Raw genomic sequence first — 16,254 nt, forward strand, 5'->3', positions numbered from 1 at the left:
GAATTATTGTATATAATATATATTATATAGAGAGTTATTGTATATAATATATATTATATATAGAATTATTGTATATAATATATATTATATAGAGAGTTATTGTATATAATATATATTATATATAGAATTATTGTATATAATATATATTATATATAGAGTTATTGTATATGGTCCCAAAAAGCCCGAACCCCGCCCCCTCCCCGCTGGCGTTGACGCAATTTATGACCCCTAGATATGACGTCACAATGACGTCACCACCAGGAATCCGGGCGGCGATTGGGGGCGGGGCCGTGGTCGCTCTCCGGGCCGTACCACGGCGGGAGCTGAGGGGGGGGACGGCGCGGCCCACCCCAAGCGAGGCGGGGGGGGAGCGGGGGTGGCACCGCGCATGCGCCCTGCGCGTCTCCCCTGAGGCGGGCGGGCGGCCGGGCCGGGCGGAGGCCGCGGCCGAGCCGGGGGCTCGCGTAGATGTGCAGCCCGGGGGAGGCCCCCCCTGGGCCGGCCCCGGCCGGGGACCTGCCCCCGGAGTGGGAGACGGATGACGAGCGCATGGCCTTCCTGTTCTCGGCCTTCAAGCAGAGCCGCGAGGTGAACAGCACCGAGTGGGACAGCAAGATGGCCTTCTGGGTCGGGCTGGTTCTGGCCCGCGGCCGGCGGAGGGGCGCGGTGAGGACGTGCCTGAGGGAGCTGCAGAACGGCTTCGAGCGGCGGGGCAGCGTCCCCTTGGGGCTCGGCACCGTCCTCAGGGAGCTGCTGAGGTAACGGAGGTCGGGGGCGGCATCGCGGAGGGTGTCAGGGGATGCGGCTGGCCATGGATCCGCGCTGTGCCAGCCTGGAGGGTCAATTCTGCATTGGCACGGGGTTCCCGGAGGAGCTCCGGCTGCCCCGTGCCTGGAAGTGTGCAAGGCCGGGTTGGATGGGGCTTGGAGCAGCCTGCGACAGTGTAAGGTGTCCCCGGCGAGGCAGGGGTGGCACTGGGTGGGATTTGAGGTCCTTCCAACCCAAAGCAGTCTGAGATTCTGTGAATTGCGGTTCATGGTGTGTGTGTGTGTGTGTGTGGAATTTGGGAGGCCGAGCTGGACAGGGAATCAGCTCAGCCAGGGCCTCGCAGGAGGTGTGGGAGGACAGGAATATTCCCACGGGAATATCGCTGTGTAACAGGGGGATGTTCCCTGGAATGTTGTGGTGTCGCAGCTGCTGAGGGCACTGGGGCTATGTTGAGCTGCTGTTTGCAACCAGAGCTGTTGTGCTGTGAAATTGGAGCCCGGGACTGGTACCTCGAAGAGGCTCAAACCAGCAGGAGCTCTGTTGGTGACCTGAAAATGAAAACCAGTAGATTTGAGAAGCTGTTTTTGGAATTTAGCATAAAAACAGAACTATCCTGAGATGGCTGATTGCCCCTAAAACTGACCCTCCCTGTTCATCCCCTCCTTTGATGCCTCATCAGTTTTGAGTAGAAAACTGGGAGAAACTTGCAATATGGGAAAAAAGAGTAAACAAAAGGCACTTGGGATCCAGAGGAAGCAGGGGAGGAGTGGAAACCTCTGTGTACTTCCAGCAGTGAAATCTCAAACTTGAGCTGGATTTGGTGATAGAAGATGCCCCTGGAGTGGAGGATGTGCAGGATGCGCAGGGTTTAGACTGACTGCCTTCAGTTCCACGTGAATTGTCTTTTCCCTAGACGTGGGAAGCTCCAGAGGGAGTCAGACTTCATGGCCAGTGTAGACAGCAGCTGGATCTCATGGGGTGTGGGAGTTTTCATCCTGAAGCCCCTCAAGTGGACCCTCTCCAGCGTGCTGGGGGACAGCAAAATCCCCGAGGAAGAGGAGGTTCTGATTTACGTGGAGCTGCTGCAGGTGAGTGTTGTGGAGAGCTCTCCTGAGGTTGTGCATGTCCGGGAAAACCGGGAGTCCTTTCATGTGCTGGGAAGGAGGGGTCAGGGCTGAGCAGATCTTTGGTGCTGCTGGGGTGCTCAAGAGCCTGCAGAGAGATGTGTGGAGTGACTTGGGGATGGGAAGGGATTTTGATGTTCCTTGAAAATGATGGAGCTGCTCCAAGGGCTGGAGCCAGGCTGGGAGAGCTGGAGCTGCTCCCCTGGAGAAGAGAAACTCCAGGGAGAGCTCAGAGCCACTGCCAGGCCTGAAGGGGCTCCAGGAGAGCTGGAGAGGGACTGGGGACAAGGCATGGAGGGACAGGACACAGGGAATGGCTCCCACTGCCAGAGGGCAGGGATGGATGGGATTTGGGGAAGGAATTGTTCCCTGTGAGGCTGGGATGGAATTCCCAGGGAGCTGTGGCTGCCCCTGGATCCCTGGAGGTGCCCAAGGCCAGGCTGGAGCCCTCTGGGACAGTGGGAGGTGTCCCTGCCCTCGCAGGGGTGGCACTGGGTGGGATTTCAGGTCCTTCCATCCCAAACCATTCCATGGTTCTGACAGTGACTTCTCAGTGACTCCAGGAAAAGGGAGGGACACAATTCCTTGCTTGTCCAGGGAGGCAAGAACAGTGCTGGGAGCCAGCTGGGAATGCCAGGCTGGAGCTCACTGCTGTGCAGGACACGGGGAACTGTGAGCCCAGGCTCCATCCAGGAGGAGCAGGGGATGGGGAACTGTGAGCCCAGGCTCCATCCAGGGAGCAGCAGGGGATGGCATTCCTGTGCAGGACATGGGGAACTGTGAGCCCAGGCTCCATCCAGGAGGAGCAGGGGATGGGGAACTGTGAGCCCAGGCTCCATCCAGGGAGCAGCAGGGGATGGCATTCCTGTGCAGGACATGGGGAACTGTGAGCCCAGGCTCCATCCAGGGAGCAGCAGGGGATGGCATTCCTGTGCAGGCCATGGGGATCTCTGAGCCCAGGCTCCATCCAGGAGGAGCAGGGGATGGAGCAGTCACAGCCTGGCCATCCAGTGTCCCACCAGCCGATTCCCTGGGCATGATTGCAGCTGCTCTCCCCTGGGGTTGGATCCTGTCCCAGCCCCTCTTCTCTCTCTGTTACTCTGTGTCTGCAGAACGAGCCCCAAGCCCTGCTGTGCTTGTCTGGGCTGCTGTGTCCAGCAGAAATGCAGGAAACCCTTAAAGGCAGGAATTCTGATTTGGTTCAGACCTGGGGAGGGATTTCCAGGAAACCTTTCAAGGCAGGAATTCTGATTTGGTTCAGACCTGGGGAGGGATTTCCAGGAAACCTTCCAAGGCAGGAATTTTGATTTGGTTCGGACCTGGGGAGGGATTTCCAGGAAACCTTCCAAGGCAGGAATTTTGATTTGGTTCGGACCTGGGGAGGGATTTCCAGGACGCGCAGGGGAAGCCAGCCCATTGCCTGTGTGGCTCCTGTGCTGCTCCACAGCTTCTCAGGGAATGTCAATAACGGAGTTTTGGTTTTTGTGGACGACTATTTTGAGAGTTCCCTGTGGCTCATTCTGAAATTCACTCCAGAATACAGCAGGAGGTGTCCAAGCTGGGAGGAAGGAGGTGGGGGAGGATTTGGGAAGAGCAGGAATGCTGTGTGGGCTGCTGGCATCCCTGTGATGCCTTGGAGTGGTTACCTAGAACAGAGGCTAGACAGAGTTAGAGAATAAAGTGGATATTTATTAATAATAAATAATAAATTTATTAATAAAATAATTAAAGAGAAATAATAACAAACTAAGACATATTTATTAATAATAAATGATATTAAAGGCCTTCAGTAGACACACCTTGGGCAGTCAGCAGCCTCCAAGGTGCACAGCGGTCACGAGTTGTTCAGACAGGTATGAGTTTGGTTCATTTACATATCGGGGTTAATTGTCCAATTACAGCTTCAGGTAATGAAGTCATTTACCCCCAGTCTGCTCCCCTCAATTCCCTTCTGTCGATGCTTTCTGGGCCTGAGGCAGCAGAGTGTCCGTGGATCTCAGGCCTGGAGGGATTGTTCTGTGTGCCCAGAGTGAAGGCAGTCCCTGACGCTCTGTGGAGCTCAGAGCGATGCACTGAGGCACTGCAGGATCTGCAGACACCAAAGGTGGAGCCCTAAGGCGTCCCTGGGTCCCTTGCAGGAGAAGGCAGAGGAAGTTTACCGCCTGTACCAGAGCTCTGCCCTCTCGTCCCACCCCGTGGTCGCCCTCTCCGAGCTGCGCTCCCTCTGCGCCGGCCTCTGCCCCGATGAAAGGACCTTCTACCTGCTGCTGCTCCAGCTGCAGAAGGAGAAGAGGGTCACCATCCTGGAACAGAACGGAGAGAAGGTACAGGGTCCAGGTGACTGCTTTTGGGTGGTATCATCCCTGTCTTGCCTTCCATCTGCCTGGAGAGAAATGGATTTTAGCCATTTTGGTGGCTGGAATGGGCGTGCTCTGTCTGGAAAGGTAAATTCCACGCGCTTCAATGTTGTTACCTGGCTGTAGGTGACAAGAAATCCCAATTCTGGCATGGCAGGTTCTTTAAACGTTTATAATAATTCAGGTTTAATTGAAGAGTTAAAATCATGGCAGACCCTGCAGGTTGGCTATTCCCAACCACACGAACTCCACACCTCTCGAGTCAGCGTGGAATTGCGCCTTTTTGAAACGCTTTTTATGTTTGTCACTTCCTACAGAGGTGCAGGCACACAGCTCTGAGATTCCACTCGCCCTGTAGTGTTCTGAAGTCCTTGGGAGCCTGACATTCCCATCCACTTCCAGAATCCAGGGACAGCTTTAAATCTTCAGCTGTTCCCTTAAGGCTTTTTGTTTCCACGCTGCTGATCCTGATCATAGTTTAATATTAAAAGCTGTGGTGACCGGGACATCCTCATGACTCCAAGGCTTAAACTGGGAGTGCAAAAACTTCTTTTCCTTCCTTGCAAATGAAACTCTTCCTAACTGAGATTTCTGGGAGGTGACTCCAGCCTGTGCTGCTCTGGTTTCAGATCGTGAAGTTTGCCCGAGGCCTCCACGCCAAGGTGTCCCCAATGAATGACGTGGACATCGGGGTTTATCAGCTGATGCAGAGCGAGCAGCTGCTGTCTCAGAAGGTGGAGTCCCTTTCCCAGGAAGCAGAGAAGTAATTTGGGGAAGGGTGGTGGGAACAACATGTGTGGGATGTAGAACTCTGGGACACAATTAGAAGCTGCTTTCTCCTGTTCTTTCCTGTTCATAAACAAAACAGTCACAGCCGTGTGCTGGGGCAGCTTTTCCAGCCTTTGTTCCCTGTTCCCTGTGAAAACAAGGTGCCGGGAATGCTTGCAAGGCTGTGGGGAATGTTTGCAAGGATTTGGAACGCAGGCAGGTGTGGGGTCTTGTGCTCGGATTGGGGTGACCCCAAAAGATGGAAAAGTCTCTGCTCCAATCCGTGACTTCAAAGAAAGGCTCAGCAGTCCTCTGCTGTCCGGTCTCAAGGTTGTTTATTGTTGGTTATCTAAAAGATTCTTCTCCTGAGCTGCTGTGGCCCGTTCAGCAGCTCAGACAAAGGCACACTGCCCTCCCAGGGGCTGCTGCCATCTTTTATATCACACATTACATACTACATGTTTATATTTTCCCCCAATGCCTACTATCTATATTGAATGGTGACTTTCTACTCTAAACCAATCTGTGAGTGCCAACATCACCACAGACATGGAGGCTGGGAAGGAGAAAGAAGGAGGACAGGGCACACCCAAATCCCTCCATCTTAGAACCCCTGACCCCCATGTACAAAACTTGGACCCCTGGGTACAAGGCTTAAACCCCCCTGTACAGCACTCAGAAATCCTTCCTTTCACTTCGGGACTACTTCTGCTACAACACCTAAACCTGTGTGTGGCTTGTAATTCTTCCTGCATTTTCCCCTGTGCTCGGCACTGGTGAGGCCACACCTCGAGTGCTGTGTCCAGCTCCGGCCCCTCAGTTCAGGAGGGACGTTGGGACACTGGAGAGCATCCAGAGGAGGAATGGTGAGGCCACACCTCGAGTGCTGTGCCCAGCTCTGGCCCCTCAGTTCAGGAGGGACGTGGAGAGGCTTGAGAGTGTCCAAAGCAGAGCAACGAGGCTGCTGAGGGGCTTGGAACACAAACCCTGTGAGGAACGACTGAGGGAGCTGGGGGTGTTCAGCCTGGAGAAAAGGAGACTCAGAGGTGACCTTGTCACTCTCTGCAGCTCCTGAAGCGGGGCTGTGCTGAGCTGGGGTCAGTCTCTTTCTCCGGGCAGCACAGACAGAACAAGAGGACACAGTGTCAGGCTGCGCCAAGGGAGATCCAGGCTGGAATTGAGGAGGAAGTTTTTCACACAAAGAGTGGTCAAACACTGGAATCATCTGCCCAGGGAGGTGGTGGAGTCACCATCCCTGGATGTGTTTAAAAAAAGCCTGGATGTGGCACTGGGTGCCATGATCTGGTTGAGGTGTTAGAGCATGGCTTGGACCCGATCTTAAAGGTCTCTTCCAACCTGGAAATTCTGTGATACAGAGTTGGTGATTTGCTCCACGGGCTCAGATCAAAACCCCACGTGTCCTTGGCTGCATGCCAGGGTCTCAGAGCCCCCTGCCCCAGAGGGATGTCCTGGGTTCCCACAGGCAAGGATCTGCGGCAATCTGCAGTGGCTTGAGGGTGCTTGTGTCCAGAATGCACCGCTGTGGTCCCCTCAGAGAGAGGGGGAGGGTGGTTGTGGGCTGTGAAAAAAGGAAGGAATTTCCTTTCCTTTCTCCTTTTTCCATCTTGCAGGTGTAAAGAGGACGCCAGGAGCGCTTGCAGAGCTGGGAAGAAGCAGCTGGTGAGTGGAAGTGCCGGGGGAATGTCCTGGAGCTGCCCCAGAATGCAGATCATGCCCGGGGTTAAGCTGGGGGCTTCATCCCAGGGCTGCTGCCCCAGAATGCAGATCATGCCCGGGGTTAAGCTGGGGGCTTCATCCCAGGGCTGCTGCCCCAGAATGCAGATCATGCCCGGGGTTAAGCTGGGGGCTTCATCCCAGGGCTGTTGGGTGCTGCCTCTGAAGCCAAAGCTCTCCTTAAGGTGAAGGATTTCTTTTCCCAGAGTGAGGGGATGAAGGGAATTTGAGATAAACTCTTCACCCCCTTGTGCTGTGTGTACCTCAGGGATTCCTGGTTGATTTGGAGTTTTTTTATGACACTTTCAGTCCCAGGATATCCCCAGTTGGAAGGGACCCAATCAGAATCATCAAAATCCAACTCCTGGCTCTTTTTTTTTTTAATTTTTTTTTTTCTGATTTGTCATTTAAAATATTTTTCTTGACACGATCATTTCTGAACAAGTTCAGCACAAACAAAACCACACATTTCACAACCTCTCTCTGCTTTTCCCTGCTTCTTGTGTCCTGCAGCCGGCTACAAATACCTGCTTTTAATCAGCATGAAATCCCACAAGGATTCCTTTCTTTGAAGAAAAATTCAATGCCCGGGAATGTGAACAGGGGCAGATGCCAGCTGGAACATTTCAGATGGCATAGTTAGGTGTTAAAGCTGGAATATTTTGATGTTTAGAGTTTAGCTGGAATATTTTACATCTTAAAAATTTTAGAATGATTATGTTAACAAACTCTAACTTCTAAAAAAACCCACTACATTTAATTAAAAACTATTAAAAAAGCCTTCTAAAATTAATTAACACTAAGATTATAAATATGTAATTTAGTTAAGAATATATAATATCACAAAGTAAAAAAAAATAAGTATTAAAATATAATAATATGTATAAAAGTTTTAAAATAAAAACTAATTTTTTTCTTTACCAATTTAAATAATCTTTTATAATTAAACAAAAAATCTATATTACAAATTTTAAATAATTAGTTATTAAGTTAAAAATAAAAGTAATTTAAGTATAATTTTTTAAGTAAATAGTGTAGTGGTTTTGGTTTGCAAAGTTGAGATTTTACTAATTTTGAGAATTTTAACTTTAAAAATAAAAACTTTTAGTAAAGTTTTTAAAAAACTTTATTAAAAATAAATAACGTTTATAACTTATTAATAAAATACTATCAAATTTACAACTTAGAAAACTAGAATATAAATAAAAAATAATAAACATTTAAAATACCATCTCTAACCCTTCAATCTTAGCTTTAACAAAACCAAAAAAAACCCTTTTTAACTTTCCAAAGCAGTCATCCAGGATTTTTCTGCTGGTTGCCCCCTGGGTATAGAATTTGCAGGCAATCCCCGACGAGGGGAGAGAAATGATGCACCTGACTCTTATCTTTAAAAAGATAATTAATTCCTTTATTACACTATTGCCGTGGCTCTTCAGGGCAGTCAGGACTTGGTGAAGGGAAGGAGAGATCTCGACTCCATTTCAGAAGGCTGGTTTATTATATTGTGATATATATTACATTAAAAAGACCACACTATAACTGTACTACAAAGAACAGAGAGAAAGATTCATCAGAAGGCGAGACAGGAATAGAAAGGAACGAATAACAAAGTTCTGTGACTCCAGAGAGTCCCAGAGCTGCTGCCTCCTGGATTGGCCACCAAGCAGAAACATCCCACACTGAGCAATGGAGGCAGCACCTGCTGCATCCCACAGCAGCAGATCACAAATTGGTTACACTCGAAGCTGAGGCCCTTCAGCTTCTCAGGAGAAGAAAATCCTAGCAAAGGGATTTTCATAAAATATCACAACCACATTATACTCTGTTATTGTGTATTCTGTTATTTTCCATTGCCTCTAAACTGCCTCTGCCTGGCACTCAGCCCTGTCACACTGCCCAGGATCTCATCCCCACTCACACACACCCCTGGGCCTGGCAGGCACAGGGAGCAAACCACCCACTCTGGGTGAGCAATCCCCACCCTGCCCTCTGCTGTGGCACCCTCAGGCACAGCAAACGACCTGAGAACTGGTTTTCCATTCCCTGGGGTTCTGAGAATGTGAAAGCCAGAAATGTTCTTGGGAAGAATTGTGCCCTGCTTTTCTCTGGAAAGGGAAATGTGGCAACACCTGGGTAATGCAGGGTTTTTCCTGGATGAACCCACGGGTCCAGTTGCAGCTGAGCTCCCCATTTTCAGAGCTCCAGCCCCCTTTTCCTGGTGCTGCTGGCCAGGGCTCTGTGCACAAATCACCTTGGGAAGAATTGTGCCCTGCTTTTCTCTGGGAAGGGAAATGTGGCGACGCCTGGGTAATGCAGGTTTTTCATGGATGAACCCACGGGTCCATGAGCTCCCCATTTTCAGAGCTTCAGCCCCCTTTTCCTGGCGCTGCTGGCCAGGGCTCTGTGCACAAATCACCAGCAGGACGGGGCTGCTGAGGGATGCCTCGAGCTGTTTGTTTTCCAGCATCAGCCTCATTACATGGGTGTGACAGTGGGGACATGCCAGCAGCTCACATCCCCGGCAGCAGACAAAGAACTTAATGTTACAACTCACTTTAAAAGTTTTTTACTAATCACACAAAGCAGAAGCACATTGACAGCAGTTCCATCCAGCCACTGTAAACACACATCCCTTTGGTTAAACAATGTTTGCTTATTTCCAGTACAATCCCTGCTTGTGAGCCTTCAAACACAATGCACAGAGCTCCGTTATTCAGCTTAGAACTTCCTAATGCCTCTCTAGATAGACTTCTCTGTAGCTTAGGGAGTTATTCTAGCCAAGTGTTAGTACACAGACCATTGGTTTTATTTATCCCTACTTTCTACATCTCATGTAACTTTTCTGCTGACTCAAGGCTGCTGCTTAGCTCCAGTCACAGTTCTGCTGTCTCTGAGGCCTGCCCTTTGCAGCTTTCCCAAAACCCTCTGGTTTTAAGGATTCCCACACCAGGAGTTACTGGACTCACCAAAGTGGGAATAAGCCCAGGGGAGGGGAGAGTTCCCAGATCTGTGTGTGAGCTTAGGTATCTGTATGTGTGTTTGTGAAGCTGAACTCTCTGTGTACGTATTTGTGAAGCTGAGCTCTGTGTGTGTGTGAGCTGCGCTCTGTGTGTCTGTGTTTGTGAAGGTGATCTCTGTGTGAGCTGAGCTCTCTCTGTGTGAGCTGAGCTCTCTCTGTTGAGCTGAACTCTCTGTGTCTGTGTGTGTGAGCTGAGCTCTCTCTGTTGAGCTGAGCTGTCTGTATCTGTGAGCTGAGCTCTCTATGTGAGCTGCGCTCTCTGTATCTGTGTTTGTGAAGCTGAGCTCTCTCTGTGTGAGCTGAGCTCTCTCTGTGTCTGTGTCTGTGAGCTGAGCTCTCAGTGAGCTGAGCTCTGTGTGTGTGTGTGAGCTGAGCTCTCTGTATGTCTGTGTGTGTGAGCTGAGCTCTCAGTGAGCTGAGCTCTCTCTGTGTGTGTGAGCTGAGCTCTCAGTGAGCTGAGCTCTCTCTGTGTGTGTGAGCTGAGCTCTCAGTGAGCCGAGCTCTCTCTGTGTGTGTGTGAGCTGAGCTCTCAGTGAGCTGAGCTGTCTCTGTGTCCGTGTCCCTGGCCAGGCCCTGAGGTGCCTCAAGTCCAAGCGGAGGACGGAGCGGCGCATCGAGGAGCTGCACTCCAAGCTGGATGCGGTGCAGGGAATCCTGGATCGGATCTACGCCTCCCAGACCGACCAGATGGTACCGAGGGCTCCTCCCTGGCTCCTCCCCAGCTCCTTCCCCGTCCCTTCACCCGGGGGGTGGGATTTACCCTGGCAGTGTCCCTCTGCACGGAGCTCCCTCCGTGTCCTGGTGTTTCTCCAGGGATGATGCTTGGGAAGCAGCTCTGGAGAGGAGCTCCCGCTGTTTCCGTCAGCATTGTGCAGATTTGTCTTTTATTTTGAATTTCAAGGTGTTTAATACCTACCAGGCTGGAGTTCATGAGCATTGTGCATCTTCATCTCTTTCATTTTGAATTTCCAAGCGTTTAATGCCTTTCAGGCTGGAGATCATGAGCACTGGGCATTTTCATCTCTTTTATTTTGATTTTCAAGGTGTTTAATGCCTACCAGGCTGGAGTTCATCAGCACTGGGCATCTTCATCTGTTGTATTTTGAATTTCCAGGTGTTTAATGCCTACCAGGCTGGAGTGGGAGCTCTGAAGCTTTCCATGAAGGATGTGACTGTGGAGAGGGCAGAGAACCTGGTGGATCAGATCCAAGAGGTACTGGAACAGCCGGGGGTGTGGATATTCCCAAGAAACCTGCCCAGATATGAATTAATTATTAATTCTTTGGTTGCTTTTAATTATTTAGTTTTTTCTCTTTATGGCACTAAAGCAAACTGACTTAATTTTGAGCTAAAACATCAGCAAGAAGATTTCTGTGTCTTCTGGTTTTGCTGCAATGTATTTTAATTTACTTTAAATTTGCATTTTGTGGGGTTTTTTTATCAGCTTTCCTAGAAAGTCTTTATGTGTATTAAAAATACAAATGAAACCTTTGGAAGCTGGAATGCAACTGTGTGCATGAAACAGCCTGACATTTTATTTTATTTTATTTTATTTTATTTTATTTTATTTTATTTATTCTATTCTATTTTGGTTTTGTTCTATTTTATTCTATTTTTATTCTATTTCATTTTATTCTATTTTATTTTATTCTACTCTATTTTTATTCTAGTTTTATTTTATTTTATTTTATTTTATTTTATTTTATTTTATTTTCTTGTTTGTTTTATTTTTATTGTCTGGATTTGGTGATCTCAAAGGTCTTTTCCAACCTTTTCCAGTTAATTCTGTAATTCTGTAATCTGCATTTCAGTGAGGGAGAGGAGTTAATTCTGCAGGAATTGAAGTGAGCAGAGCAGGCTGGCAGTCTGAGCTGCTGTGAAAAGCAGCCAAGGATTAATTTTTTATCACCATCAGCTCAAACTGCCTTCAGCTCGAGCTGAGGGGCTGCAGAATGTCCTGCTTGAATGTGCTGGTCTCCAGCTCCCTGCTTCTGGAGCCCAAGCTGCAATTTCAGCTCAGGATTTCTGGGAAAAAGCTCCAATCAGAGGGATATTTTTACTCCCACTGGGAAATTCTGGTCTGGGTTTGATCCTCAAATGTGCCATCCTTGGTGTTATTTATTATTATCAAATAATCTTCATGTTCCTTGTGAAAACCATGCTGGAAATGTCTTGTGCACTAACTCCTGCTGCCTTCAGGCCAGCTTCTGATTTTGTTTGTTATTTCTGCTTTTGATAAAGCAGCTGCAGCAGGACACAAAATTGATTTCTAATTGTATCTAATTGTGTTTATTTTACCTCAGCTGTGTGACACTCAAGATGAAGTGGCCCAGACTCTGGCTGGAGTGGGGATCAATGGTCTGGGTATGTCCTGGGCTTTTTATGCTTTGCTTCTCCTTTCCCTGCTCCCTCCTTTCCCTGCTCCCTCCTTTCCCTCACTCCCTCCTTTCCCTCACTCCCTCCTTTCCCTCACTCCCTCCTTTCCCTCACTCCCTCCTTTCCCTCACTCCCTCCTTTCCCTCACTCCCTCCTTTCCCTCACTCCCTCCTTTCCCCGCTCCCTCCTTTCCCCGCTCCCTCCTTTCCCCGCTCCCTCCTTTCCCTCACTGCCTCCTTTCCCCGCTCCCTCCTTTCCCTCACTCCCTCCTTTCCCTGCTCCCTCCTTTCCCTGCTCCCTCCTTTCCCTCACTCCCTCCTTTCCCTGCTCCCTCCTTTCTCTGCTCCCTCCTTTCCCTGCTCCCTCCTTTCCCTGCTCCCTCCTTTCCCTGCTCCCTCCTTTCCCTCACTCCCTCCTTTCCCTCACTCCCTCCTTTCCCTCACTCCCTCCTTTCCCTCACTCCCTCCTTTCCCTCACTCCCTCCTTTCCCTCACTCCCTCCTTTCCCTGCTCCCTCCTTTCCCTGCTCCCTCCTTTCCCTCACTCCCTCCTTTCCCTGCTCCCTCCTTTCCCTCACTCCCTCCTTTCCCTCACTCCCTCCTTTCCCTCACTCCCTCCTTTCCCCGCTCCCTCCTTTCCCTGCTCCCTCCTTTCCCTGCTCCCTCCTTTCCCTCACTCCCTCCTTTCCCTGCTCCCTCCTTTCCCTGCTCCCTCCTTTCCCTTCTCCCTCCTTTCCCTGCTCCCTCCTTTCCCTCACTCCCTCCTTTCCCTGCTCCCTCCTTTCCCTCACTCCCTCCTTTCCCTGCTCCCTCCTTTCCCTGCTCCCTCCTTTCCCTGCTCCCTCCTTTCCCTCACTCCCTCCTTTCCCTCACTCCCTCCTTTCCCTCACTCCCTCCTTTCCCCGCTCCCTCCTTTCCCTGCTCCCTCCTTTCCCTGCTCCCTCCTTTCCCTCACTCCCTCCTTTCCCTGCTCCCTCCTTTCCCTGCTCCCTCCTTTCCCTTCTCCCTCCTTTCCCTGCTCCCTCCTTTCCCTCACTCCCTCCTTTCCCTGCTCCCTCCTTTCCCTCACTCCCTCCTTTCCCTCACTCCCTCCTTTCCCTGCTCCCTCCTTTCCCTCACTCCCTCCTTTCCCCGCTCCCTCCCCACATTCAGCGCCTTCCTGGGGGAATAAACTCTTCCCAAACACCAGCGTTGGTGCTTGAAGGGAATGGGAGCGGGGAGTTCTCCCCTCTGACAGTTTACTCCTCTCCAAATCCTCGTGGTCCCCGTTTGGGGCTGGGTTTCAGTCCAAAGCTGGGTGATGTTGGTTTAAATCTATTTTTAGGGCAGCTGCTGCTTTGTTTTGTTGCAGTGATGAGCTTTTTCCTCTGGCCTGGTTGCTGCTGCAGCTTGTTTGCCTCTGCTGAAAGGTGCCAGAGCTCCTTGGCCTCAGTGCCAAGAAAAAAATTCTCCTCCCTGAGATCAGGACTGAATTTTCAGTCCTTTAAAAGAAGTACAGGAAATTTCTTGTGAGGAACAATGGCTGGAAGGAATAACAGCTTTGGTTTGGATCTCGGTCTGTGCCCTGAGGATGCCACTGAATTCTCCTTGGAGCTGAAATATTGTCTTTACTCAGCAGAGATGGACTCTGAGGAGCTGGAGAAGGAGCTGGACAGTCTCCTGCAGGACTCCAGCAAGGATTCCCTGGATCTGCCTGCCGTTCCCCAGAAGGTGCTGAGTGCCCCCATCTCTGATGCCGAGCTGGAAGCTGAGCTGGAGCAGCTCTCTGTGTCTGCTGGAGGTGGGAATGGCAGCAGGGCCTGCGAGGGGGCTGCGAGGGGAGCTGGGACAGCCCTGAGCAGCACAGGGCTCAGAGAGTCCTGGGAGAGCTGGGAACTGTGCCTGGATCCTAAACCCAGTCCTGGGAGAGCTGGGAACTGTGCCTGGATCCTAAACCCAGTCCTGGGAGAGCTGGGAACTGTGCCTGGATCCTAAACCCAGTCCTGGGAGAGCTGGGAACTGTGCCTGGATCCTAAACCCAGTCCTGGGAGAGCTGGGAGTTCTGCCTGGATCCTAAACCCAGTCCTGGGAGAGCTGGGAATTGTGCCTGGATCCTAAACCCAGTCCTGGGAGAGCTGGGAACTGTGCCTGGATCCTAAACCCAGTCCTGGGAGAGTTGGGAATTGTGCCTGGATCCTAAACCCAGTCCTGGGAGAACTGGGAATTGTGCCTGGATCCTAAACCCAGTCCTGGGAGAGCTGGGAACTGTGCCTGGATCCTAAACCCAGTCCTGGGAGAACTGGGAATTGTGCCTGGATCCTAAACCCAGTCCTGGGAGAGCTGGGAACTGTGCCTGGATCCTAAACCCAGTCCTGGGAGAACTGGGAATTGTGCCTGGATCCTAAACCCAGTCCTGGGAGAGCTGGGAATTGTGCCTGGATCCTAAACCCAGTCCTGGGAGAGCTGGGATTTCTGCCTGGATCCTAAACCCAGTCCTGGGAGAGCTGGGAGTTCTGCCTGGATCCTAAACCCAGTCCTGGGAGAGCTGGGAATTGTGCCTGGATCCTAAACCCAGTCCTGGGAGAGCTGGGAATTGTGCCTGGATCCTAAACCCAGTCCTGGGAGAGCTGGGAATTGTGCCTGGATCCTTTGCCAGGGGTGAGGGAAAGCTGAAGGCTCTGTGGGGGAGCTGCTGCTTGCACTACTTGCTTTTTTACATTTAACAAAGTTCTACAAAGCCAGGCAGTGTTGGAAGGGATAAACCAGAACTTTCTAAACAGGATTTGTCCAGCACTCAGCATCTTCCCTGGAATGCTCTTTATGTGGGACAGGCCTGCTTAACCTGGGCTTTATTTACTGATAAGGAAATAAATAATAAGAATGATAAATAAAGTGTATTTTATTATTTCTTAATGATCTTTTTGGGTCCCTTCCAAGTCAGGATATCCTGTGATTTAGTAACAGTGAATGACCAGCTTTCCCTACACCTGTCCTGGACAGTTTCAGTTTTCCTTTTGGGAACTGTTCAATTCCACAGGACTGGCCATGTAGTTTTCCTTCTGTCTGGGCAGGTTATCCCCTCCATTTCCAAGGCATTCCCTGGAAATTTCCAGGGCATGCCCTGTTCCACGTGGAACACGTGATTCCAGGGGATGGAACACGTGATTCCAGGGGATGGAACACGTGATTCCAGGGGATGGAACATGTGCTTGCCAGGGGATGGAACATGTGCTTGCCAGGGGATGGAGCAGAGCAGGGAAGCACCTGGCACTCTGGGGTTGTATTGGGTGCTTGTGGATGTGTTTGATGAGCTCTGATCTCTTCTCGTTGCAATTCCCTTCACAGATCTGGCACAAAAGACTCCCTCTGCTTCTTCTGAACCCAAAACAGCTCTGGGACTGAATCTCTGAAGAGCCAACAGAATCCTGTTGCTGCAGTTTGGGAAGTGTCTCAACGTTCCTGAACCGATGACCAGAACTTCCAAGGAGAGGGGAACACCCCTGTCCTCCTGGATCTGTCTTTGCTCAGCAGCAGGAGCTCCTGCCATGACAATCCACTCTGGACCTGGCCCCAGCTGGTGTTTGTCATCTCTGTGCCAACATCTGGTCTCGATCTGACTCGTGACCTCAAGTCACTGCCACATCCAGTCTTCCCTCCCGGGAACACGACTCCAGCCAAGATGAACTCTTCTGTGTCCATACCAGTGCTCGGTTTTGGGTTTGATTTTGATTTCTCTTCCTTTGCTGTGGCTGATGTTGAGAATCTGAGTAGCAGCAGCGTTGCAGTGGCTCAACATTTGGCTGTTTGTGTGGTTGTTTAGAACACTCGGCACATCGGTCCTGCCCTTGCAGCAGCTTAAACACCTGGTGCTTGTTGTGTCCCTCCCTCCGGATCCTGCACTGACAGCCAGGCACTGGAACTGCTCGGTCTGAGGAGATTTTGGTGCTGCTCGGAGAGGGCAGCAATGGCAAGCACAAGACAAAAGAATCCCTCTCTCTGTAATGACATTAAGGCCTTAAAAGGGAGACCTGCAAAAGATTCCCCCGGAGGAGTTTCAGGCTCTGTGGCCGAGGCTGGGCGTTGCCATCCAGCCTCTTTCTGCTGACACTTGAAATTGGAGCTGCTGGC

At 50.6% G+C, this 16,254-nt stretch overlaps 1 protein-coding gene across 2 annotated transcripts; it reads left to right on the top strand.

Moving 5' to 3' along the window:
• Positions 1–381: 381 nt before the first annotated feature.
• On the top strand, positions 382–15,921 carry CHMP7 (charged multivesicular body protein 7). 2 transcript variants are annotated; one of them, XM_038160381.1, is made up of 10 exons: positions 382–758; positions 1,682–1,856; positions 4,031–4,216; positions 4,879–5,012; positions 6,649–6,697; positions 10,344–10,463; positions 10,888–10,986; positions 12,077–12,137; positions 13,763–13,927; positions 15,472–15,921. In XM_038160381.1, exons 1-10 carry the CDS (start codon positions 469–471, stop codon positions 15,534–15,536), a joined length of 1,344 nt encoding a protein of 447 aa, XP_038016309.1. In that variant the 5' UTR covers positions 382–468; the 3' UTR covers positions 15,537–15,921. The 2 variants fall into 2 exon arrangements, with proteins under 2 accessions (XP_038016309.1, XP_038016310.1); XM_038160382.1 differs by having other exon boundaries at positions 384–758; positions 13,766–13,927.
• Positions 15,922–16,254: the final 333 nt, after the last annotated feature.

Source organism: Motacilla alba, chromosome 22 (assembly GCF_015832195.1).
Source record: "Motacilla alba alba isolate MOTALB_02 chromosome 22, Motacilla_alba_V1.0_pri, whole genome shotgun sequence".
In the NCBI taxonomy this organism is placed as follows: Eukaryota; Metazoa; Chordata; class Aves; order Passeriformes; family Motacillidae; genus Motacilla; species Motacilla alba.